At 40.5% G+C, this 17,988-nt stretch overlaps 1 protein-coding gene across 2 annotated transcripts in view; it reads right to left on the bottom strand.

The window, feature by feature from the left end:
• WBP2NL (WBP2 N-terminal like) overlaps nt 1–17,717 on the bottom strand; it is a 33,349-nt gene extending 15,632 nt beyond the window's left edge. The window contains exons 1-5 of one of the 2 annotated variants that reach the window (XM_072973615.1): nt 17,610–17,717; nt 6,888–6,996; nt 6,486–6,627; nt 6,201–6,293; nt 1,934–2,056 (exon numbers count right to left, since the gene is read on the bottom strand). In XM_072973615.1, coding sequence (XP_072829716.1) covers nt 1,934–2,056; nt 6,201–6,293; nt 6,486–6,627; nt 6,888–6,996; nt 17,610–17,671 — 529 coding nt within the window. In that variant the 5' untranslated portion in view covers nt 17,672–17,717. The remainder of the gene's footprint in view (nt 1–1,933; nt 2,057–6,200; nt 6,294–6,485; nt 6,628–6,887; nt 6,997–17,609) is intronic. The other variant, XM_072973616.1, reaches the window with a different exon arrangement.
• Nucleotides 17,718–17,988: the final 271 nt, after the last annotated feature.

The raw sequence follows: 17,988 nt of genomic DNA, 5'->3' as shown, positions 1-17,988 counted from the left end.
AACAAACAAACAAAGCATAAATACAGAACAGAAATAGACTCATAGACATAGAATACAGACTTGTGGTTGCCAAGGGAGTGAGGGGTGGGAAGAGATAGACTGGGATTTCAAAATTGTAGAATAGATAAACAAGATTATACCATATAGCACAGGGGGAAATATATACAAGATCTTATGGTAGCTCACAGAGAAAGGTTGTGACGATGAATATATATATGTTCATGTACAACTGAAAAATTGTGCTCTACACTGAAATTTGACACAACATTGTAAAATGATTATAAATCAATAAAAAATGTTAAAAAAAAAAGAACTCTTACAACTCAAACAACAAAAAGATAAAATACCAAAGTTAAAAATGGGCAAAGGATTTGAATAGATATATCTTCAAAGATATACAAATGGCCAACAAGCACATGAAAAGTTGTTCAATATCACTAGTCATTAAGGAAATGCAAATTAAAACCACAATATCATCTCACACTCTCTAGGATGGCTTTAATATAAACGAGAATAAGCAAAAAAGGGGAAATAACAAGCATTGGTAAGGATGTGGAGAAGCAGGAACTTGGACATTGCTGGCGGGAATACAAAATAATGAAGTTGCTGTGGAAAATAGTTGGGTAATTCCTCAAAAAGTTAAGCACTAAATTACCATATGACCCAATAATTCCAACCTTAGCTATATACTCAAGAGAAATGAAAACTTAAGTCCACACAGAAACCTATACACAAGTGTTTATAGCAGCTATTATTCATAATAGCCAAAAGGTGGAAACAAGCCAAATGTTCAATAATGGCTGAATGGATAAACAAACTGTGATATATACAGTGGAATATTATTCAGCCACAAAAAGAATAAAGTACTGATACATGCTACAGCTTGGACAAACCTTGAAAACATTATGCGAAGTGAGACAAACCAAACACAAAAATTCACATGTTGTATGATTCCTTTTATGTGATATATACAGAATAGGCAAATCCATAAAGACAAAAAGCAGATTAGAGGAAACTAAGAGATGAGGGGAGGGGACAATGGGGAATGGATACTTAGTGGATATGGGGTATTCCTATGGAGTGATGAAAAAATTTTGAAACTAGAGAGCTGATGGCTTTACAACATTGTGAATACACTAAATACCATTGAATTGTACATTTAAACATGGTTAATTGTATGTTACGTGAATTTCAACTCAAAAACTTTTTATAAAACTTTAGCAACACTTACTTTTAGATTTTGAATATTAGATTTTATTAACCCTTAAAAACTAAGGTAACCGTTAAGGTTATAAATAACTATCCTTCAGTTGTATACAAAACTAGAAGCTGACAGGCATGCAAGTCATGTTCGAAGGAGACCCCCAAGAAATGGTCTGCATTTGGGGGTCTGTTGGCAACCTGTTAGGACACCCTTTGTGGACCACAAACAGCCTGTGGACCACATTTGAGAATCACTGATCTAGCATCTCCCCGGAACATGACTCAGCAGCTATTGACAGGCACAACTGTTAAAGGAAAAAGTACAGGGCACACAGCCAAGGACTGGAGTCCTCAGTGAGGTTAAAGGGCATAGCACAAGTATGATGACTATGCTTGTGTGAAAAGGGAAGGGGGATGTGGGCTAGAGCATATGTTCTCTGCTCAGGCTGTAAGCAGGAAGTGACTGTTCCCACTAATGAGAGTTGCCCAGGTATGCTCCATAATTGTACATTATAGTTAAAAGTCAGCCTGATACAGAAGTCCAGTCACTTACTGACTTGCCACTGCATGTCAGTCTGGACATGATGTCATGGACTCAACCAGTTTCCAACCCCCCCAAACTTCTGCTGCTTCTCCTGTAGCAGAGTTAGAGGCAAGCTAGCAGCGAATAGATCTTTGAGCCCCTGGCATACTTTTCCACTTCCCAGGAAGACTTTACCTGGGACTTTACCTGGGACTTTACCTGGACAAGGCGTCTGTTGGGTATACATCATGCCCCCTGGCGCAGTAATAACATACAGTCCCAAAGGGCCGAACCAGTAATTTACATTTCCAAGTGGCATTCCTCTGGCAGCTGAGAAGACAAGTTTGGCAAAATAAGGACACTTTATTTCTTTTAAGCTAGATGTACAGCAGCTATCAACCAAATAAACACAGTATTAACCATCACCTTACATGTGTGTCCAACAATGCTCCTAGGATACAAGACTAAAAACATACACTGCCCTTGTTCTGAACTGTATGCCTCCTGAAGGTGGTAATTGTGTGTATTTGCCTGTGTTTATTCAAGGCCTAGCACAGCACCTACCATAATAGGTACTGAGAAAAAATTTCCAGGTGAGGATTCTATCAAGATGGCAAGATACATCCTTTAAAGTCCAATGTAATGGCAGTATCGAAGAAAGTACTTCTTTTGTGTGTGTGTATGTGTGTATTTTTTTTTAATTGAAGTATAGTCAGTCTACAATGTTGTATCAATTTCTGGTGTACCACACAGCGCTTCAGTCACACATGAACATACATATATTTGTTTTCTTACCCTTTCTCACCATTCCAAGAAAGTCCTTCTGTTTGTCTCCCTCTACATCTCTTTTATAAGGACACTTTGATGGTATCGGGGGCCCACTTGAATCCAGAGTAATGCCCTCATCTCAAGACCCTTAATTATATCTAAAAAGACTTTTATTTTAACAAACAAGGGAATGTTCACAGATTCTGAGGATTAGGACATGGATGATACTTTTGGGAGCTATTATCGGCCTGCCACACTAATTGCTGCCTATGGCATAGGACCAGAGGTAATGTACACTGCTCCAGGCCTGGCCCACAAAAACTTCCCAGGTAAGATCTTCACTCTCTTCCCCTCTCTGCTGGCTACTCAAAGAGGCCGTGGAAGCCATGTGTTAACAATGGCAGAGACTCTATTACCCTGGGTCTCGGAAGGGCTACGTGGAACAGAGCCCCCTTTCACCCCTGCTCATTGGCCTTTATATAAGCAGTAATGTTCATTACCTTAAGCCATTGATAATTTTGGGTTTACTGTTTTAATAGCTAGCATTAACTTAATTCCCTGTAAACCTGAAGTTGACATCCTTCCCTGTTACCCTCCTTTTCAATATTCTATGAGTATCTTCTTTCAGAATAAGTATTTTATTTACTTACATGTTTGCTTATTTCTTATATGACTCTCACTAGACTGCAGGTTTAACAAAGAAAGGGACTATGTATGTATGTCTCATCTCATTCCCTGTTGTATTCCCAATTGTCTCACCTAGGGTTTGGCACATGATAAGTACTCAATATATATTTTGCTAAAAACATAAATCAAAGAGCCTTGACAAATCAACTCTGCAGAGGGGAAGGAATCTTTCCTGGCCAAATAATCAGATCATGAATTATGATGAGAGGTTAGTTAATTCCAAAGGCCTCAAGGAAGCCCACCTCACAAGACCTGACTCTTGCCAGGGGAGCAGGCATAGGTTTCTGCACATAAACCATGATATAATCAGACCCAGAGAAGTTCCAGATATTGGGCCAAGTTCATATAAGTTGCCTAAATCCTTTCCAAGTGGCTGTGCAACCGCTGAGGCTCTGACCTACCTTTGTAGGCCAAGAAGCAGAACTTGGTGAGAGCACAAAGAGGATCCCCTAAAGTTGCCTAACATTTATCCCATAATCCTAAAAATAAGCCCCTTCAGTACAATGAGGTTAAAAATAAGAGTCAATTCAAGACCCAGAATGCAACTGTCCTGAGCTCCCCAGACATCCCTAGATTCTCCATAGCTACACTCCCTCTGTCTGCTGGACGCCCTGTTATCCAATGTTAGGCTTCCAGACTCTGTCTGCCATCTGGACCATGAACTGCTGTCAGTTGGAAACAGCTTGTGAATTCCTTGGCATTTATATCTTTGCCCTGTATTATTAAAGGTGACTGTAAAAAGGGTTCTTACTCCTCAATTTTCTACAATATGTCTCTCCTGTCACCTTTCTTCTCAGCAAGTCACTGAAATCTCTCTTGCTAAGATTACCAACACCCTCAAATTTCCACATGCAATGCACATTTTTCAGTTTTTATTTTACTAAACATCTCTCCAGCAGCTGACAGATGAACACCCAGTAATGCTTGAAGCTTAACTTCTGGAATAATAAACTCACTTGATTCTCCTCCTACCTCTCAGTTAGCCCCAGTATTCACTGAAGATCCTTTAAATGTTGAGGACCCTTGGAATACCATCCTTAATTCACTGAATGAGCCCATCGTTCACATGGCTCCAGAGATGACCTGTGTGCTGAGGATTTTCAAATCAGCTCTTGATGCAGTTCATCTTTGGAGGTCCGAGCTATATGTTCACTGCCTCTAGAATCTCATGTACCTCACACTTAATATGGTGCAGGATTTAAGAGCGCAGGCTCAAAAAAGCACTACCCAAAGAAGCAGGGCAGCTTTCTTTGAATTCCAACATGAGCCAACTCTGAATCTTAAAAAAGTGTAGACAGTATTACTTATACAGTATTCTTGCCAAAATATATGACCTGAATATAAGCACGAGGAAACAGACTAACACAGATTAAGGGACAATCTACAAAACAATAAGGCTGTATTCTTTTTAAAATGTCAATATCATGAAAGACAAAGAAAGGCTGAGCCCAGATTAAAAGAGACCAAAGAAATAGGACAACTGAATTCAATCTGTGATCTGGGATTAAATCCTAGATTGGGAAAAAAAATGGTATTAGAATTAGGAATAGTAATGGTCAATCATTTGAATTTGAATATCAACTATGTATTAAATAATTGTATTGTTTCAATGATAAATTTTCTGATGTGATAAGTACACTGAGGTTAGATAAGAGAATCCCCTTGTTCTTAGGAGATACACACTTGAATATTTAGGAATGAAAGAAATATTCTTTGTGTGACTTACTCCTAAATAGTTAAACAAAAGAAAAAAAAAAAGAACAACGTGAAGCAAATGTGGGAAGATGTTAATAACAGGTGAATCCAGATGAAGGGTCCATGGGAATTTATTGTAATATTCTCACAATGTTTCTATAGATCTGATTTTTTTTTCAAAATAAAAAGTTTAAAAAGAGAGAGAGTAGGTTTAAGGTTTAAATTCCAGCCCCATCATTCCAGCCTTGGGAAATTATTATAACCACTGATTCAGTTTCTCCAGCTACACACTGGGGATAATGATAGGACCTACATCATAAGTTTTTGTGAATATTAAATAAATTAATACATGTAAAGTTCTTGGAACACTGCCCAGTATATGATTAGCATTCAATAAATGTTAGCTAGTATTACTATGTCTATAATTGAACTCATTTCCTCTCCAATTTAGACTATCTCTTATACTCGACCATGGTTTATAGCATCGTGATCCAGTCAGTCTTCTAAATTAGAAAATTCACTCCATCCTTCTGTGTGTTCCCAGGACTTTGTCGATGCCTCTGTTACTACACATACCGTAAGACAGGATAATGTATTTGCATATGTCTGTCTCTACTAGGTTGTGTTAGTCTCAACAGATTGGAGTTGGGGATAGAAGGCAAGGGAGAAAAGGGAAGAGCATTCCAGACAGAGCAAATAGCACGAAGGCTCAGAGATGGGAGCACAAGACACAAAGAAGTCCATGGTTTGGCATACAAAAACTGAGAGACTGAGGGGCATAAAGTGAGGCTAGATTGAATTAAAATATATAATAAAAAGATTATCTGCATTCCAAGTTTGAAAGAGTCCTCCAGTATATCCATTATATCAGTGCTGCAGGGCTTGACAGTATCTCTTCCCATGCTTTAGTCCCATGGAAGACTGAAATTAAACCCACTAAGAGAAGCAAAGGCAAAGCCAGAGAAGAGAGAAGATAAAAAGGCATACCAGAGGCAACATGGCTGAAAGTGAGGCTGCTCAATGATATGTAAGACCAGCACTTAAGTGGACAAAAGACTATCAGGTATAATTAGTCATTCAGGTATCAGATGGTAACCTCCCAGTAGACTGCAAACTACTTCAGGATAGGGATGGACTAAATCTTGTGTTCCCAGTACCTAGTATGGTACTTGGCACATAGTCGGTAGGCTCAGGAAATGTCTGCTGAATATATGTGCAATTACCAGCTGCCTGACCAGAGAGGCCAGACATCTTCACTAGCTAACTTCAATTACACAGGCTTCAAAACTCCAAAGCCCTTAATATTTTTATCAGCATCACTCACCAGCAGAGGCAGCTTTCGTCAGCAGCTGGGCAAATTCAATGGCACCTCCTTTTCTAAAGGCTAATTTAAAAACAGCCTGTCCTTCCCAGCCACCTGGGGAAAAAATGGTACACACTCACTGAGAGGCTGGCACAGCCGGCAACAGGACTGCCACAAAAACTGAGAGAAGCACTACCCAAAGAAGCAGGGCAGCTTTCTTTGAATTCCAACATGAGCCAAGTCTGAATCTTAAACCTTCTGGAAACTTTTGGGGAACAAAGTACATTTCTGATGGGGAGCACTTACCATCCGGAGCTGCCTGAATGGTTCCTTTAATGTAGTTGGGGGCAAAGACTGGTTGTTCAACGGTGCAGTTACTCATCAGATCAAATGGCATCATAAAAGAAAACATGGGGTCGTTGATTGAGTGTGAAGTCACAAAGATCACCTAAGACAGGAAAGAAACTTAGGAAGAGGAAGGCCATTTGTCCATGGATTGAAACATGGAAGAGCTATTCTAAAGTCAAGGCTGCTTTGGCATCCTGGCCTAATTGAGAAACATCACCAATTTTCTTCCACCACTCCTCAACATGGAAAATCTCAAAGTGAGAATGTTTTAAAATACTTTGAAAGTCAATGTTTAACCTCTCTCCATTTTAAGAAAAACAAATGTAGAGTTAATCAGATCAAAGTAGTAGTAGAAATTACCCGGTATGAAGTGAGAAACAATGTTCCCCTCTTTGTACCACTAAAGAGATTGGATCCCACTGGTTGCTGTAGGAAGGAGAGGTCCACATCTGAACATTGCTTCAAGACACTGTGGAAAAGAAACAGCAGACAGCATGCAATTTAGAAGTTATACAGAATGATACAAATACAGTTCTTAGCACAGTTTCTAGCCTGGAGGGAGATTTTAATGTTACTTGCTGCTGCTATTTTATTAAAATAGAAAGTAATTTAAATGATCTTGTTCTCTGGCAATTCACACTTATTCTTCTCCTTCTTTATCAGTGGGTTTTTTTCCCCTTATCAGACCTACTTTTATTATTGTTTATTCATTAATTCGTATACTTCTTGTACAGTTGGTATAAAGCACTATGTTAATGGAAATGTTTCTTGGACTCTGGTAAAGAAGGCAAGGCATACACAGAGTGCTCCAGGATCCTCTGACATGTTGTTTCCTCTTCCTGCCATGTTCTACCCTGACTCCTAACCTGTAAAACTTGGACTCATCCTGTTCTCACTCATAGAATCCTACTGTTTTCTTTCCTTTCTTAGTAATTATTATAATACATATGTATGTATGTATGTATGTATGTATATATATACACACACACATATATGTGTATGTGTTTATTCAGTGTCATCCCTAAAAATCATTAGGAACAATGTCTGCCTTCCTTGCCACTGTAGCCCTAGCAAATAATGGTGCTACAAAACATTTATTGAAAGAATGAGTGAATGAAAACATGAATACAGGTAATAATGCAAGTAATATATGCAAGCATCACATAAATGGCACAAAAATATTACAGCAGTTTAGTGGAAGGAGAGATTAGCTTTTGGTTGAAGTAATTAGGAATGACTTTATGGAAAGTTGAAATTTGAGCTCATTCTTAAGAGATGAATAGTGTTTCAGTAGGCAGAAGTGAGGGTAGGGGACAATCTGATGGGGAGTAAACAGCATTAATGGAGGTGCAGGAGCAGCATTAACGGAGGTATGCAGTGGAAAGAAAGCTGCATACTTGGAAGCAGCCTACCTGTGTGGATTCATCAAAACAGCATGGAAGTAAGGTTGGGAGGAATAGTGAGATGAAGCCATGCTGAGACTAGAGCTTGGAGACATCATTTGATAGGCAAGAAGGAACTGAGAGCTGCAGCTGTCTCAGCAGGGAATTTACATGATCAAGGAGGTGGTGGTGTATCAGAGAGATCAATCAGTTTAAGCGTTCCTAAAATAGTCCTGATATGAGGTAATAAGAACTGCAACTAGGGTGGTGGTATATAGATAAAAGGGGCTTTTTAAGAGATTATGAAAATATAGGATGTCAGCAAATATGGTGGAACAGGGAACTCTAAAAATCAGCCCAGACAGAGGAAGCAAGATGGCGGAGTAGAAGGACGCTTGTAGCTCACCCTCTCCCACAAATACACCAAAACTGACATCTACAGACCCACTCAGCCAACCAGAACACCTGCCAAACTCCGACAGAACATCGCCCTCTTCGAAAGACAAAGACGCCAAGACTCTGGTAGGAAAAAAGAAAGAAGAAAAAGCAAAACAGTGTGGGACCAATCCCGCGGGGAGGGAGTGGCAAAGGAGGACTGGCACTCGTTCGCTGGGTCTCCTCTCTCCAACAGAGAGGCCAGTGGGACAGAGGGGGAACCTCTGAGGCTCAGATCTGCCCCGAGCACCCTTTGACCAACAGAACTGAGTTAAACAGGCACAAAGGGTCCCCGCGACACCCAGCCCAAGACGCAAGCCGGCAGCGGGGACCGGGGCAGGCATCCCGAGCTGGCTGAAGGACTGGGGAGGCTGCACTGAGGCAGCCCCAGGGGACTGCAGGGGGCTGCGTGCCGTGGCTGGGAAGGGATACGGAGCAGAACCTCGGTCCCCCATAAATTGCGAAAAAAGCAAAGCAACATGGCTGGTGTGCCCTGGGGGGGAGGAGCGCCATAGCCCTTGTCTCCTCAGACCTGTGCCGCCCTTACTGGCACTTCTTGCGAGAAGAGAGGCGGGGCTCAGCCACAGCTGCCATAGTCTCCTGTGCACAGTGCCCAGGAGGCGGCGGGGCGAGACCTGAATCCACACCAGGGAGCTCCGCAACCTCCTAGGCAGGACTGAGACTTTACAGCTGGAGGCAGATAGGATCTTTCTGCCCTGGTACCTCAGAGAACTCACGCCACCAAGACAAACAAGGAGCTGAGATTTGGTACAGAGCAGAGGCGGGGCCATTCCACGGTCTTCCCTGAGCCCGCCTTCGGAATGCCGACCCGAGGCAGAGTGGGCAGCTGCACAGAGCAGTGGAGCGACCGGCATCGGGAAAGGGCAGGCGGAAACCCGCTTTCCTGGCAGGAATGCAGCATCTGACTGTGGTGCTGGGAGGGGGTGCTATCTGCCCACCTGCCTCCCCTGAGTAGCAGCATCTGACTGCGGCATCGGGAAGGGGAGTGACCTGCCCGCCCACCGGATAAGAGCTCAGCACCTGACCTAGTGTTGGGAGGCAGCACGATCTGCTAGCCAACAGCCACTGGGAGCAGCACAGAAGAGAGCGCCAACAGAGGGCCTCTGGAAACAGCAAGCTGAGTTCGTGAAACAGGGTGAAGACACAAGACCTCTCAATAAAATCATTAGGAGCACAGCATCTCCAGGAGAACTAGGTAACTGATACTCCTTAAGCCACAGTGCCAGAGAGATATGAGCAATATGAAGAAGCAGAGGAACCACTCCCAATTAAAAGATCAAGAGAAATCCCCTGAAAGCACGATCAAGGAAATAGACATTGATGGCCTACTAGATCAAGATTTCAAAAAAGGAGTGATCAAAGTACCAAAGGAACTAAAAGAAATAGTGTTTAGAGATATAAAATATGTCAAAAATGAAATAGAAGCTATAAAGAAGAACCAAGTAGAATTAGTAAACTCATTTGCTAAGATGAGATCTAACCTAAAGGTTGTACAAAGCAGGCTAGATAATGCAGAGGAACGAATAAGTGACCTAGAAGACAGGACAACAGAAAGCACCCAATCAGAACATCTGAAACAAAAACAAATAAAAAACAATGAAAACAATATAAGGGACCTAAGGGGTAATATAAAGCGCGCCAGTCTATGCATAATAGGGGCTCCAGAAGGGGAAGAAAGAACAAAGGGGATTGAAAAGGTATTTGAAGAAATCATAACTGAAAACTTCCTAAACCTAAAGGAATCAGATATCCAAGTACAGGAGGTTCAGAGGGTCCCAAACAGGAAGAACCCAAACAGACCCACACCAAGACATATTATAATCAAGATGGCCAGCGTCAAGGATAAATGATCCTGAAGGCATCAAGATAAAAACAAAGAGTGAGTTACAAGGGAGCTCCCATAAGGCTCTCAGCTGATTTCTCTACACAAACACTACAGGCCAGAAGGGAGTGGCAAGATATATTCAAAGTCCTGAATGAAAAAAAAAAAAATGCAGCCTAGGATACTCTATCCAGCAAGGCTATCCTTTAGAATAGAAGGAGAGATAAAGAACTTCACAGACAAGCAAAAACTAAAAGAGTTTAGCAACACTAAACCCATGCTAAAAGAAATATTCACAGGTCTACTCTAAATAGAAAAGAAGTAGGATGCTACAAAAATGAGAAACTCATAACTGGAAAGGAGATAACTGCCATGAACTACAAGAAGAATAAACAAAATTGTAAAAGAAGACATCTAAATCATTAAGAGTAGGAGAGGGAAGCAAGGAAAGCCATTGTGGAAAACAGTATGGAGATTCCTCAAAAGACTAGGAATAGACTTACCATATGACCCAGGAATCCCACTCCTGGGCATAAATCCAGAAGGAACCCTACTTCAGGATGACACCTGCACCCCAATGTTCATAGCAGCACTATTTACAATAGCCAAGACATGGAAACAGCCTAAATGTCCATCAACAGATGACTGAGTAAAGAAGATGTGGTATACTTATATGATGGAATGCTATTCAGCCATAAAAACTGACAACATAACGCCATTTGCAGCAACATGGATGTTCCTGGAGAATGTCATTCTAAGTGAAGTAAGCCAGAAAGAGAAAGAAAAATACCATATGAGATTGCTCATATGAGTAATCTAAAACAAAACAAAACATAAATACAAAACAGAAACAGACTCATAGACATAGAATACAAACTTGTGGTTGCCAAGGGGGTGGGAGGTGGGAAGGGACAGACTGGGATTTTAAAATGCAGAATAGATAAACAAGGTTATACTGCATAGCACAGGGAAATATAAACAAGATCTTGTGGTAGCTCATAGCGAAAAAAAATGTGACAATGAATATATATATGTTCATATATAACTGAAAAATTGTGCTCTACACTAGAATTTGACACAACATTGTAAAATGACTATTACTCAATAAAAAATGTTAAAAAATAAGCCCAGAATTCTAAAATCTAATCAAAAGCTTACAGCAACTAGGGGGATGTTTAATCAAGAAAAAAAACTAGTTGAATCTCAATAAGAGAGCTTTGTACACTTTAACCTACCCTGGTACTCTCCTCCACTCCCCAGCTTGGCAACAATCTTGAAAACAACAATCCACATTCTCAGTACTGGTACCAAGTACTGGAGGGAGGAGAACAGACCTCAGAGAACTGTGATTGTCTGTTTTGACCTGTCTGGTGGTTTCCTGAAGGACTGCCTCTCAGGGCATGTGGCTAATTCAGAACTCTCTCAGGACTTAGGCAGCCACCCAGGGTACACGTGTCAAAAACATTTCAAGCAAAATCTGTTAGAACTGCTATCTGGGGCAAAGGGTGACATTTGGGCAAACAATTAAAAAAAACTGAAAATTCAGGAAGGAAAGACTGGGGAATGAGAAGCTTTGAGGAATAAAGGCTTTGAAAACCTCTGACACGTTCATGGGAATCTAGAAAGCACAACACATATATTTTCAAGGCTGAGTTCATGCTCAGAAGAAACCTGAGAAGTACCTAAACTCTTACCTCTGGCTGATAATGAGGCTCTGCCTAAGTAAAAAGTAAAAGATAAGACAGAGTTTTAAACTGCCTGGCTGAGTGATACAGGCTCCAAAACACACACACACACACACACACACACACACCCCTCATCTGCAAAGACTGGGTTTGTTATTATTGTTGTTGTTGTTGTTGTTGTTTTTGTTGTTGCAGACATGTAAGCAAATTGTCAAATCACTAGCAAGCCACTAAATTAATAGAAAAGAGTACACATTTGTCAAGAGCCACACAAGACAAACAAAGAGTATAGACTTTAAAAAATTAGTTCAGAAAAACTACTACATAATACTACAAACAAAACCACTACAACAAGCAGCAACAACACCCAGAGGACAAGGGAGAATCTGATTTCCAGAGCTGTCACATTATAATTCAAAATATGTCCAATTTTCAACAACAACAAAAAAATCACAAGGCATACAAAGACACAAGAAAGTATGTCCCATTCACAGGAGAAAAAGAAATTAATTGAAACTGCCCCTGAAGAAGCCCAGAAATTAGATTAACTAACAAAGGCTTTAAATAAACTATTTTAAATATATTCCAAAAGTTAAAGGAAACAATGACTAAACAACTAAAGGAAAAGGTTGAGAACAATGTCTCACCAAGTAGAGAATATCAATAAAAAGATAGAAATTATAAAAAAGAATCAAATAGAAATTCTGGAATTGAAGACTACAATAACTGAGATAAAAAATTCAATATTGGGGGACTTAATGGCAGATTTCAGCAGGAAGAATTATTGAATTTGAACATAGGTCAATCAAAGTTAACAGTTACTATCTGAGTAACAGAAAGTAAAAAGAGTGAAGAAAAAGGAACAGAGTCTAATAGACCTTTGGAACACAATTAAACATACCAACATATACATAATGGGACTAGAAGAAAAAGAGGACAGAAAAAAGGGAGCATAAAGACTTTTTGAATAATGGCCAAAAATTTCCTACATTTAATGAAAGACATGAACCTACACATCCAAGCTTAACAAATCTCAAGTAGAATAAACTCGAATAGATCCACACCAAGACACATTATAATCAAACTGCTGAAAGCCAAATACAGAGAATCTTGAAAGCAGCAAGAGAAGTGACTCATCATGCACAAGGAATTCTCAATAAGACAAACAGCTGACTTATCATCAGAAACTATGAAGGTAGCAAGATGACATATTCAAAGTACTAGAAGGAAAAAAAGTGATCAACCAAGAATTCTATATCTGGCCAAACTATCCTTCAAAAATTACAGGGAAATTAAAACTTTACCAAATAAACAAGAAATGCTAAAGGAAGTCCTTCAGCCTAAAATAAAAGACACTAGACAGTAAGTTAAAGAAGATACAAATAAATGGAAAGACATCCCATGCTCATGTATTAGAAAACTTAATACTGTTAAAGATGTCCATAGTAACTAAAGCAGTCTACAGATTCAATGCTGTCTCTATCAAGAACCCAAAAGCATTTTTTTTCACACACAAGAAAATTCATTCTAAAATTCATATGGCATCTCAAGGGACTCTGAGTAGCCAAGACAATTTTGAAAAGAACATAGTTGGAGGACTCACATGTCCTGGTTTCTAAATGTATCACAAAGCTACAGTAATCAAAACAGTGTGGTACTGGCATAAAGACAGTGGAATAGACTATAGAGCTCAGAAATAAACCCTCAGGTACATGGTCAAATAATCTTCAAAATTCCACAAAGATGCCATAACCACTCAATGGGGAAAGGGCAATCTCTTGAACAACTGATGTTGGGAAAATAGATATCCACATGCAAAGGGATGAAGTTGGACCTTTTCTTACACCATATTAAAAAATCAGTTCAAAATGGATCAAAGAACTAAACATAAGACTTAATACTACAAAACTCCTGGAAGAAAACATAGGTGGAAAATTTCATGCTGTTAGACTTGGCAAGTTTCTTGCATTTGACACCAAAAGCACAGGTGACAAAAGCAGAAATAGAAAAATGGGACTATATCAAACTTGAAAACTTTGGTGCATCAAAGGACACAATCAACAGAGTGAAAAGTCAACCTCCAGAATGAGGGGGAATATTTGCAAGTCATAGGGGTTAATTGGATAAGGGGTTAAAATATCCAGAATATATAAAGAACTCCTTACAACTCAACAACAAAACATAACCTGATTTTAAAATGGATAAAGGATTTAAATAAACATTTCTCCAAATATGATATCTAAATGGCCAAAAAATATGAAAAGATGTTCACTATGACCAATCATCATAGATATGCAAATCAAAACAACAAATGAGATATCACCTCATACCAATTAAGATGGCTATTATTTAAAAAAAGCACCAGAAAATAATAAGTGTTGCCTAGGATGTGGAGAAACTGGAACACCTGTGCATTCTTGGTGGGACTGTAAAATGGTGCAACCACTATGGAATAATATGGAGTCTCCTTAAAAATTAAAAATATTACTACTCTATTATCCAGCAATCCCACTCTGGGTATATATTGAAAAGAATTGAAAGCAGGGTCTCAAAGAGATATTTGCACACTCACATTCATAGCACCACTATTCACAATAATCAAGAGGTAGAAGAAACCTAAATGCAAATGCCATCAGTGATTGAATGGAGAAACAAAATGTAGTATATAAATACTATGGAATATTATTCAGTCTTAAAAAGGAAGGAAATCTTGTCACATGCTACAACATGGGTGAACTTTGAGGACATTATGCCAATTGAAATAACTCAGACAAAGACAAATACTATATGATCTCACCTACATGTGGAATCTTTAAAAACAAAAAGTCAAATTCACAGAAAGACAGTAGAACAACAGTTATTGGGATTGAAGGGATGCCAGGAAAAGATACAAATTTACCATCATTTAGGATAAATAAGTCTAGAGATCCAATGTACAGACTTATTAATGCTGTACTGAACATTAGAAATATGCTAAGAGAATAGATTTCAAGTGCTGTCATCACACCAAAAAATGGTAATTATGTGAGATGATGACTAGTGATCATTTCACTATGTGTAGTACATCAAATTATCACATTGTATATCTTAAATATATACAATTTTTAATGGTTAAGATGATAAATTTTGCTGTTTTTACCACACACAAAAATGATGGACAACTTAGCAAAAAAAAAGAACATTTATGAACAACGAAAATTTACCAAAGACATAAATGGCTAATAACAATATGACAAAAATAATTTCACTAGTGATAAAACTTAAAAAAAAATTTCATTATTTAGATTCCATTATCAGACTGAAAGAGCTATCAAAAGTTAACACAGGGTGTTGGCAAACGTATGATGAAATTTGGTACTCAGTATGAAGAGAAATGTAGATGTAAATGTAATGTCACTTCTGTAGGGTGATTTTGCAATAAGTATATTTCTACTTATAAGTATATTAAAATATAAAATATATTTAATACTTTAAGATAATTTGACAAAGCTTTTCATATTTTTAAAGTATATTTTAAATCTGTTTTAAAAAGTATGTCCTCTGATCCCACAATTCTACTTTCAGGAATATGTCTGAAAAAAACATTTTGACAGTTGGGTAGAAAGAAGTCTTTAAAAAATTCACTGCAGCAACGTTTATAGCAATGAAAAATTAAGACCATAATATCCCAGATAGGGGCTTGAGTAAAGATTCAAGCATACTGCAATACCAGATACTGAAAATAATGATACAGATACTAATACTGGTACGCATTCCCAATACATTGGTAAATGAGAAAAACAAGTTACAAAGCAGTCTGAGGTGAGGAAATGTGTGTTTTCAGAGAGGGAAGTGCAGAAGGCTATATACCAAAATGTAAAAAGTACTGGATGTTGGAATTCGGGGTAATTTTAAATGTTTCCCAATTTTTCTACAATGAACACACATGGCATTATCTGCACACGTTTCAGAATATGGGTTTAAAAAAAAAACCCTCAATGTCTTCTCTTTTTACGAGTAGAGTCTGGCTCATACATTTATGAGTTTTCAGCTGGGATCAGAAAAAACCTCCACTAAACACAGTCAAGCTGTGATGAATTTCTCAACTGTGTATTGTGACTAGGCAGGAGAAGTCAAAATACAACCAATCTTCCCCCTCTCTCCAGCTATTTCTTTAAAGTAGTTTCAATCCAGGAAGCCAGTGCAACAACAGAGCTTTCTTTGATGAGGAGAAAGCAGAGAAGCAGTCCTTTTCCTTTTTGAGGGGCAGCTGGAGTAGAGAAGTTAATGCACAGTACCTAAGTTCAAAGGTCTCCCACATGCAATGGCTATATGATTTTAAGCAAATTATTTCCTCTTTGTTTCAGTTTTCCCACCTTGAAATGAGGAAAACTGTACCGATCCTCATTGCAGGCAGAGCAGATACATGTATACAGCCCTTAGAACAGTGCTTGGCTGTGATTAACCACTCAAGTGCACAGAAAGGACCCCACAAAGACAATTCAAAGGACCATAAAATCTGTATTTGTTATAATTTTTAAAAACCCTGCTTCATTCCCTGCCTCCAGCACACAAACAGAAAAGCAGAAAGACAAGCCCGTAGCCTGAATGAGAAGACATCCAAACGTCAGATTAGAAGTGGCTTCAAGGCACAGAGCCACAGACACACAGATCAAAGTTCTCTAGGCCAGTGTGTACGGAGACACTGCGGTCAGAATGGCGAGCAATCATTTTCTACTACAATACTTCATAAAGCAGCAGAGGTCCTTCAGGAGCAAGGGAGGTCATAAAGCCTTGATGGTGCGTATAAATCCGTCAAGAAAATATTCTGGGGAAGGGAGTATAGAAAAAAAGATCTGGACATCAGCATTTGGTACTGTCTTAACGGATCTTTCTGACAGATGAGTCACAGCGACCTAGCTCAGACTCACCTGAGCACTGCACTGGGTTTCAGAGTCTCACTGTGGAGCGAGAGCAAAGGAAAATGAGGGCAAATCGGGACAGAGAGAGAAGCATAATTAAGAATTGCTGGAGGAGCCAAAAGGACTCTGGGAAATGGTGGCTGGGTTTTGAGGAGAGATGTGGAGCGGAGTCAAAGCATTAGGTGGGGAAGTGAAAACGGGCTGCTCTGGGCTGGGCCTGATGGAGGCGAGAAGAGCGCCGAGTGGCAGGCACCCAAACACCACGCAAAACGACAGGTACAAACCCCAGGCCGCCATGGGAGGCCGAGAGCTCATCATTCTTCCTAGACGCGACGTCTTATGGTCTGGATATTTTCAATAAAGTAAGACCGGTCATCTCCTCGGTTAGGGGTAAGAAGAAAGAGGGCTGTTTGAAGTTCTGCGGGTGAGGCTCCTCCCCACACACAGTTCGGGATCTTTCCAGAAAGACCTACACTCACGCCTCTTCTACCTCCCAGAAGCCCAGGACTTTGTTCCCGTCAGCCTACAAAGGTGGCGGGCTCACAACGGCAGCCCCACGCGACCCGGAGGGGCAGTGCGACTCTCCACTCCCACCAGTGCACCTCCACTTTTCTTCTGAGGCGACACACGCCTGAAGCCCCGCACGCCCGCCGCCACCTTCGCATCCGGCGCACCCGCGAGGCGGCGTGTGCGCCCTAACGTCAGGGCGGAGCTAAGCGTGCGGCGCCCAGAAAAGGCGGGAAAGTCTCTGATTCGCTGAGAGTTCGAGAGCCGCCGGCTGTGCCCCTTGCGTCTCCTCCCTCCTGTGACAGCGTCCGGAGCTTCCCGTCAGGCACCTTTCGCCAAAAGGGATGATGGCCGCATGGCGGTTCTCGGTGTGGCTCTGGTTCACTGCCATCCAGATCCAGACCCTCTCCTGCCGCCCCTCAGATGGGAAGGGGCGGGGTCTGTGCCAAGCGTTGGGCGGGGCTCTGAAGGGGAGGGCGGAGATTATGGCGCAAGGGCAGGGAGCGGGTGGGCGAGGCGGCTGGTCACGTGAGGGGCCGTGGTCAGAGGAGGAGGCGCAGTCGGCATTCAGACAGACGTGATGGGGAAGGGGAGCGGGTCCAGGGAATTGAGTCCAGTCCCCGAGCGCAGAGAGGTGAGTGAGGCGTGAGCATCCTCCTTACAGCCACTGGCTGTCCTGGCAACTGCGTGGTTGCCCCCACCTCATTG

The sequence above is a fragment of the Vicugna pacos genome, chromosome 12 (assembly GCF_048564905.1).
Source record: "Vicugna pacos chromosome 12, VicPac4, whole genome shotgun sequence".
Taxonomy (NCBI): Eukaryota; Metazoa; Chordata; class Mammalia; order Artiodactyla; family Camelidae; genus Vicugna; species Vicugna pacos.
The sequence above is the reverse complement of the archived record's forward strand: the minus strand, read 5'-3'. Positions and strand labels throughout refer to the sequence as shown.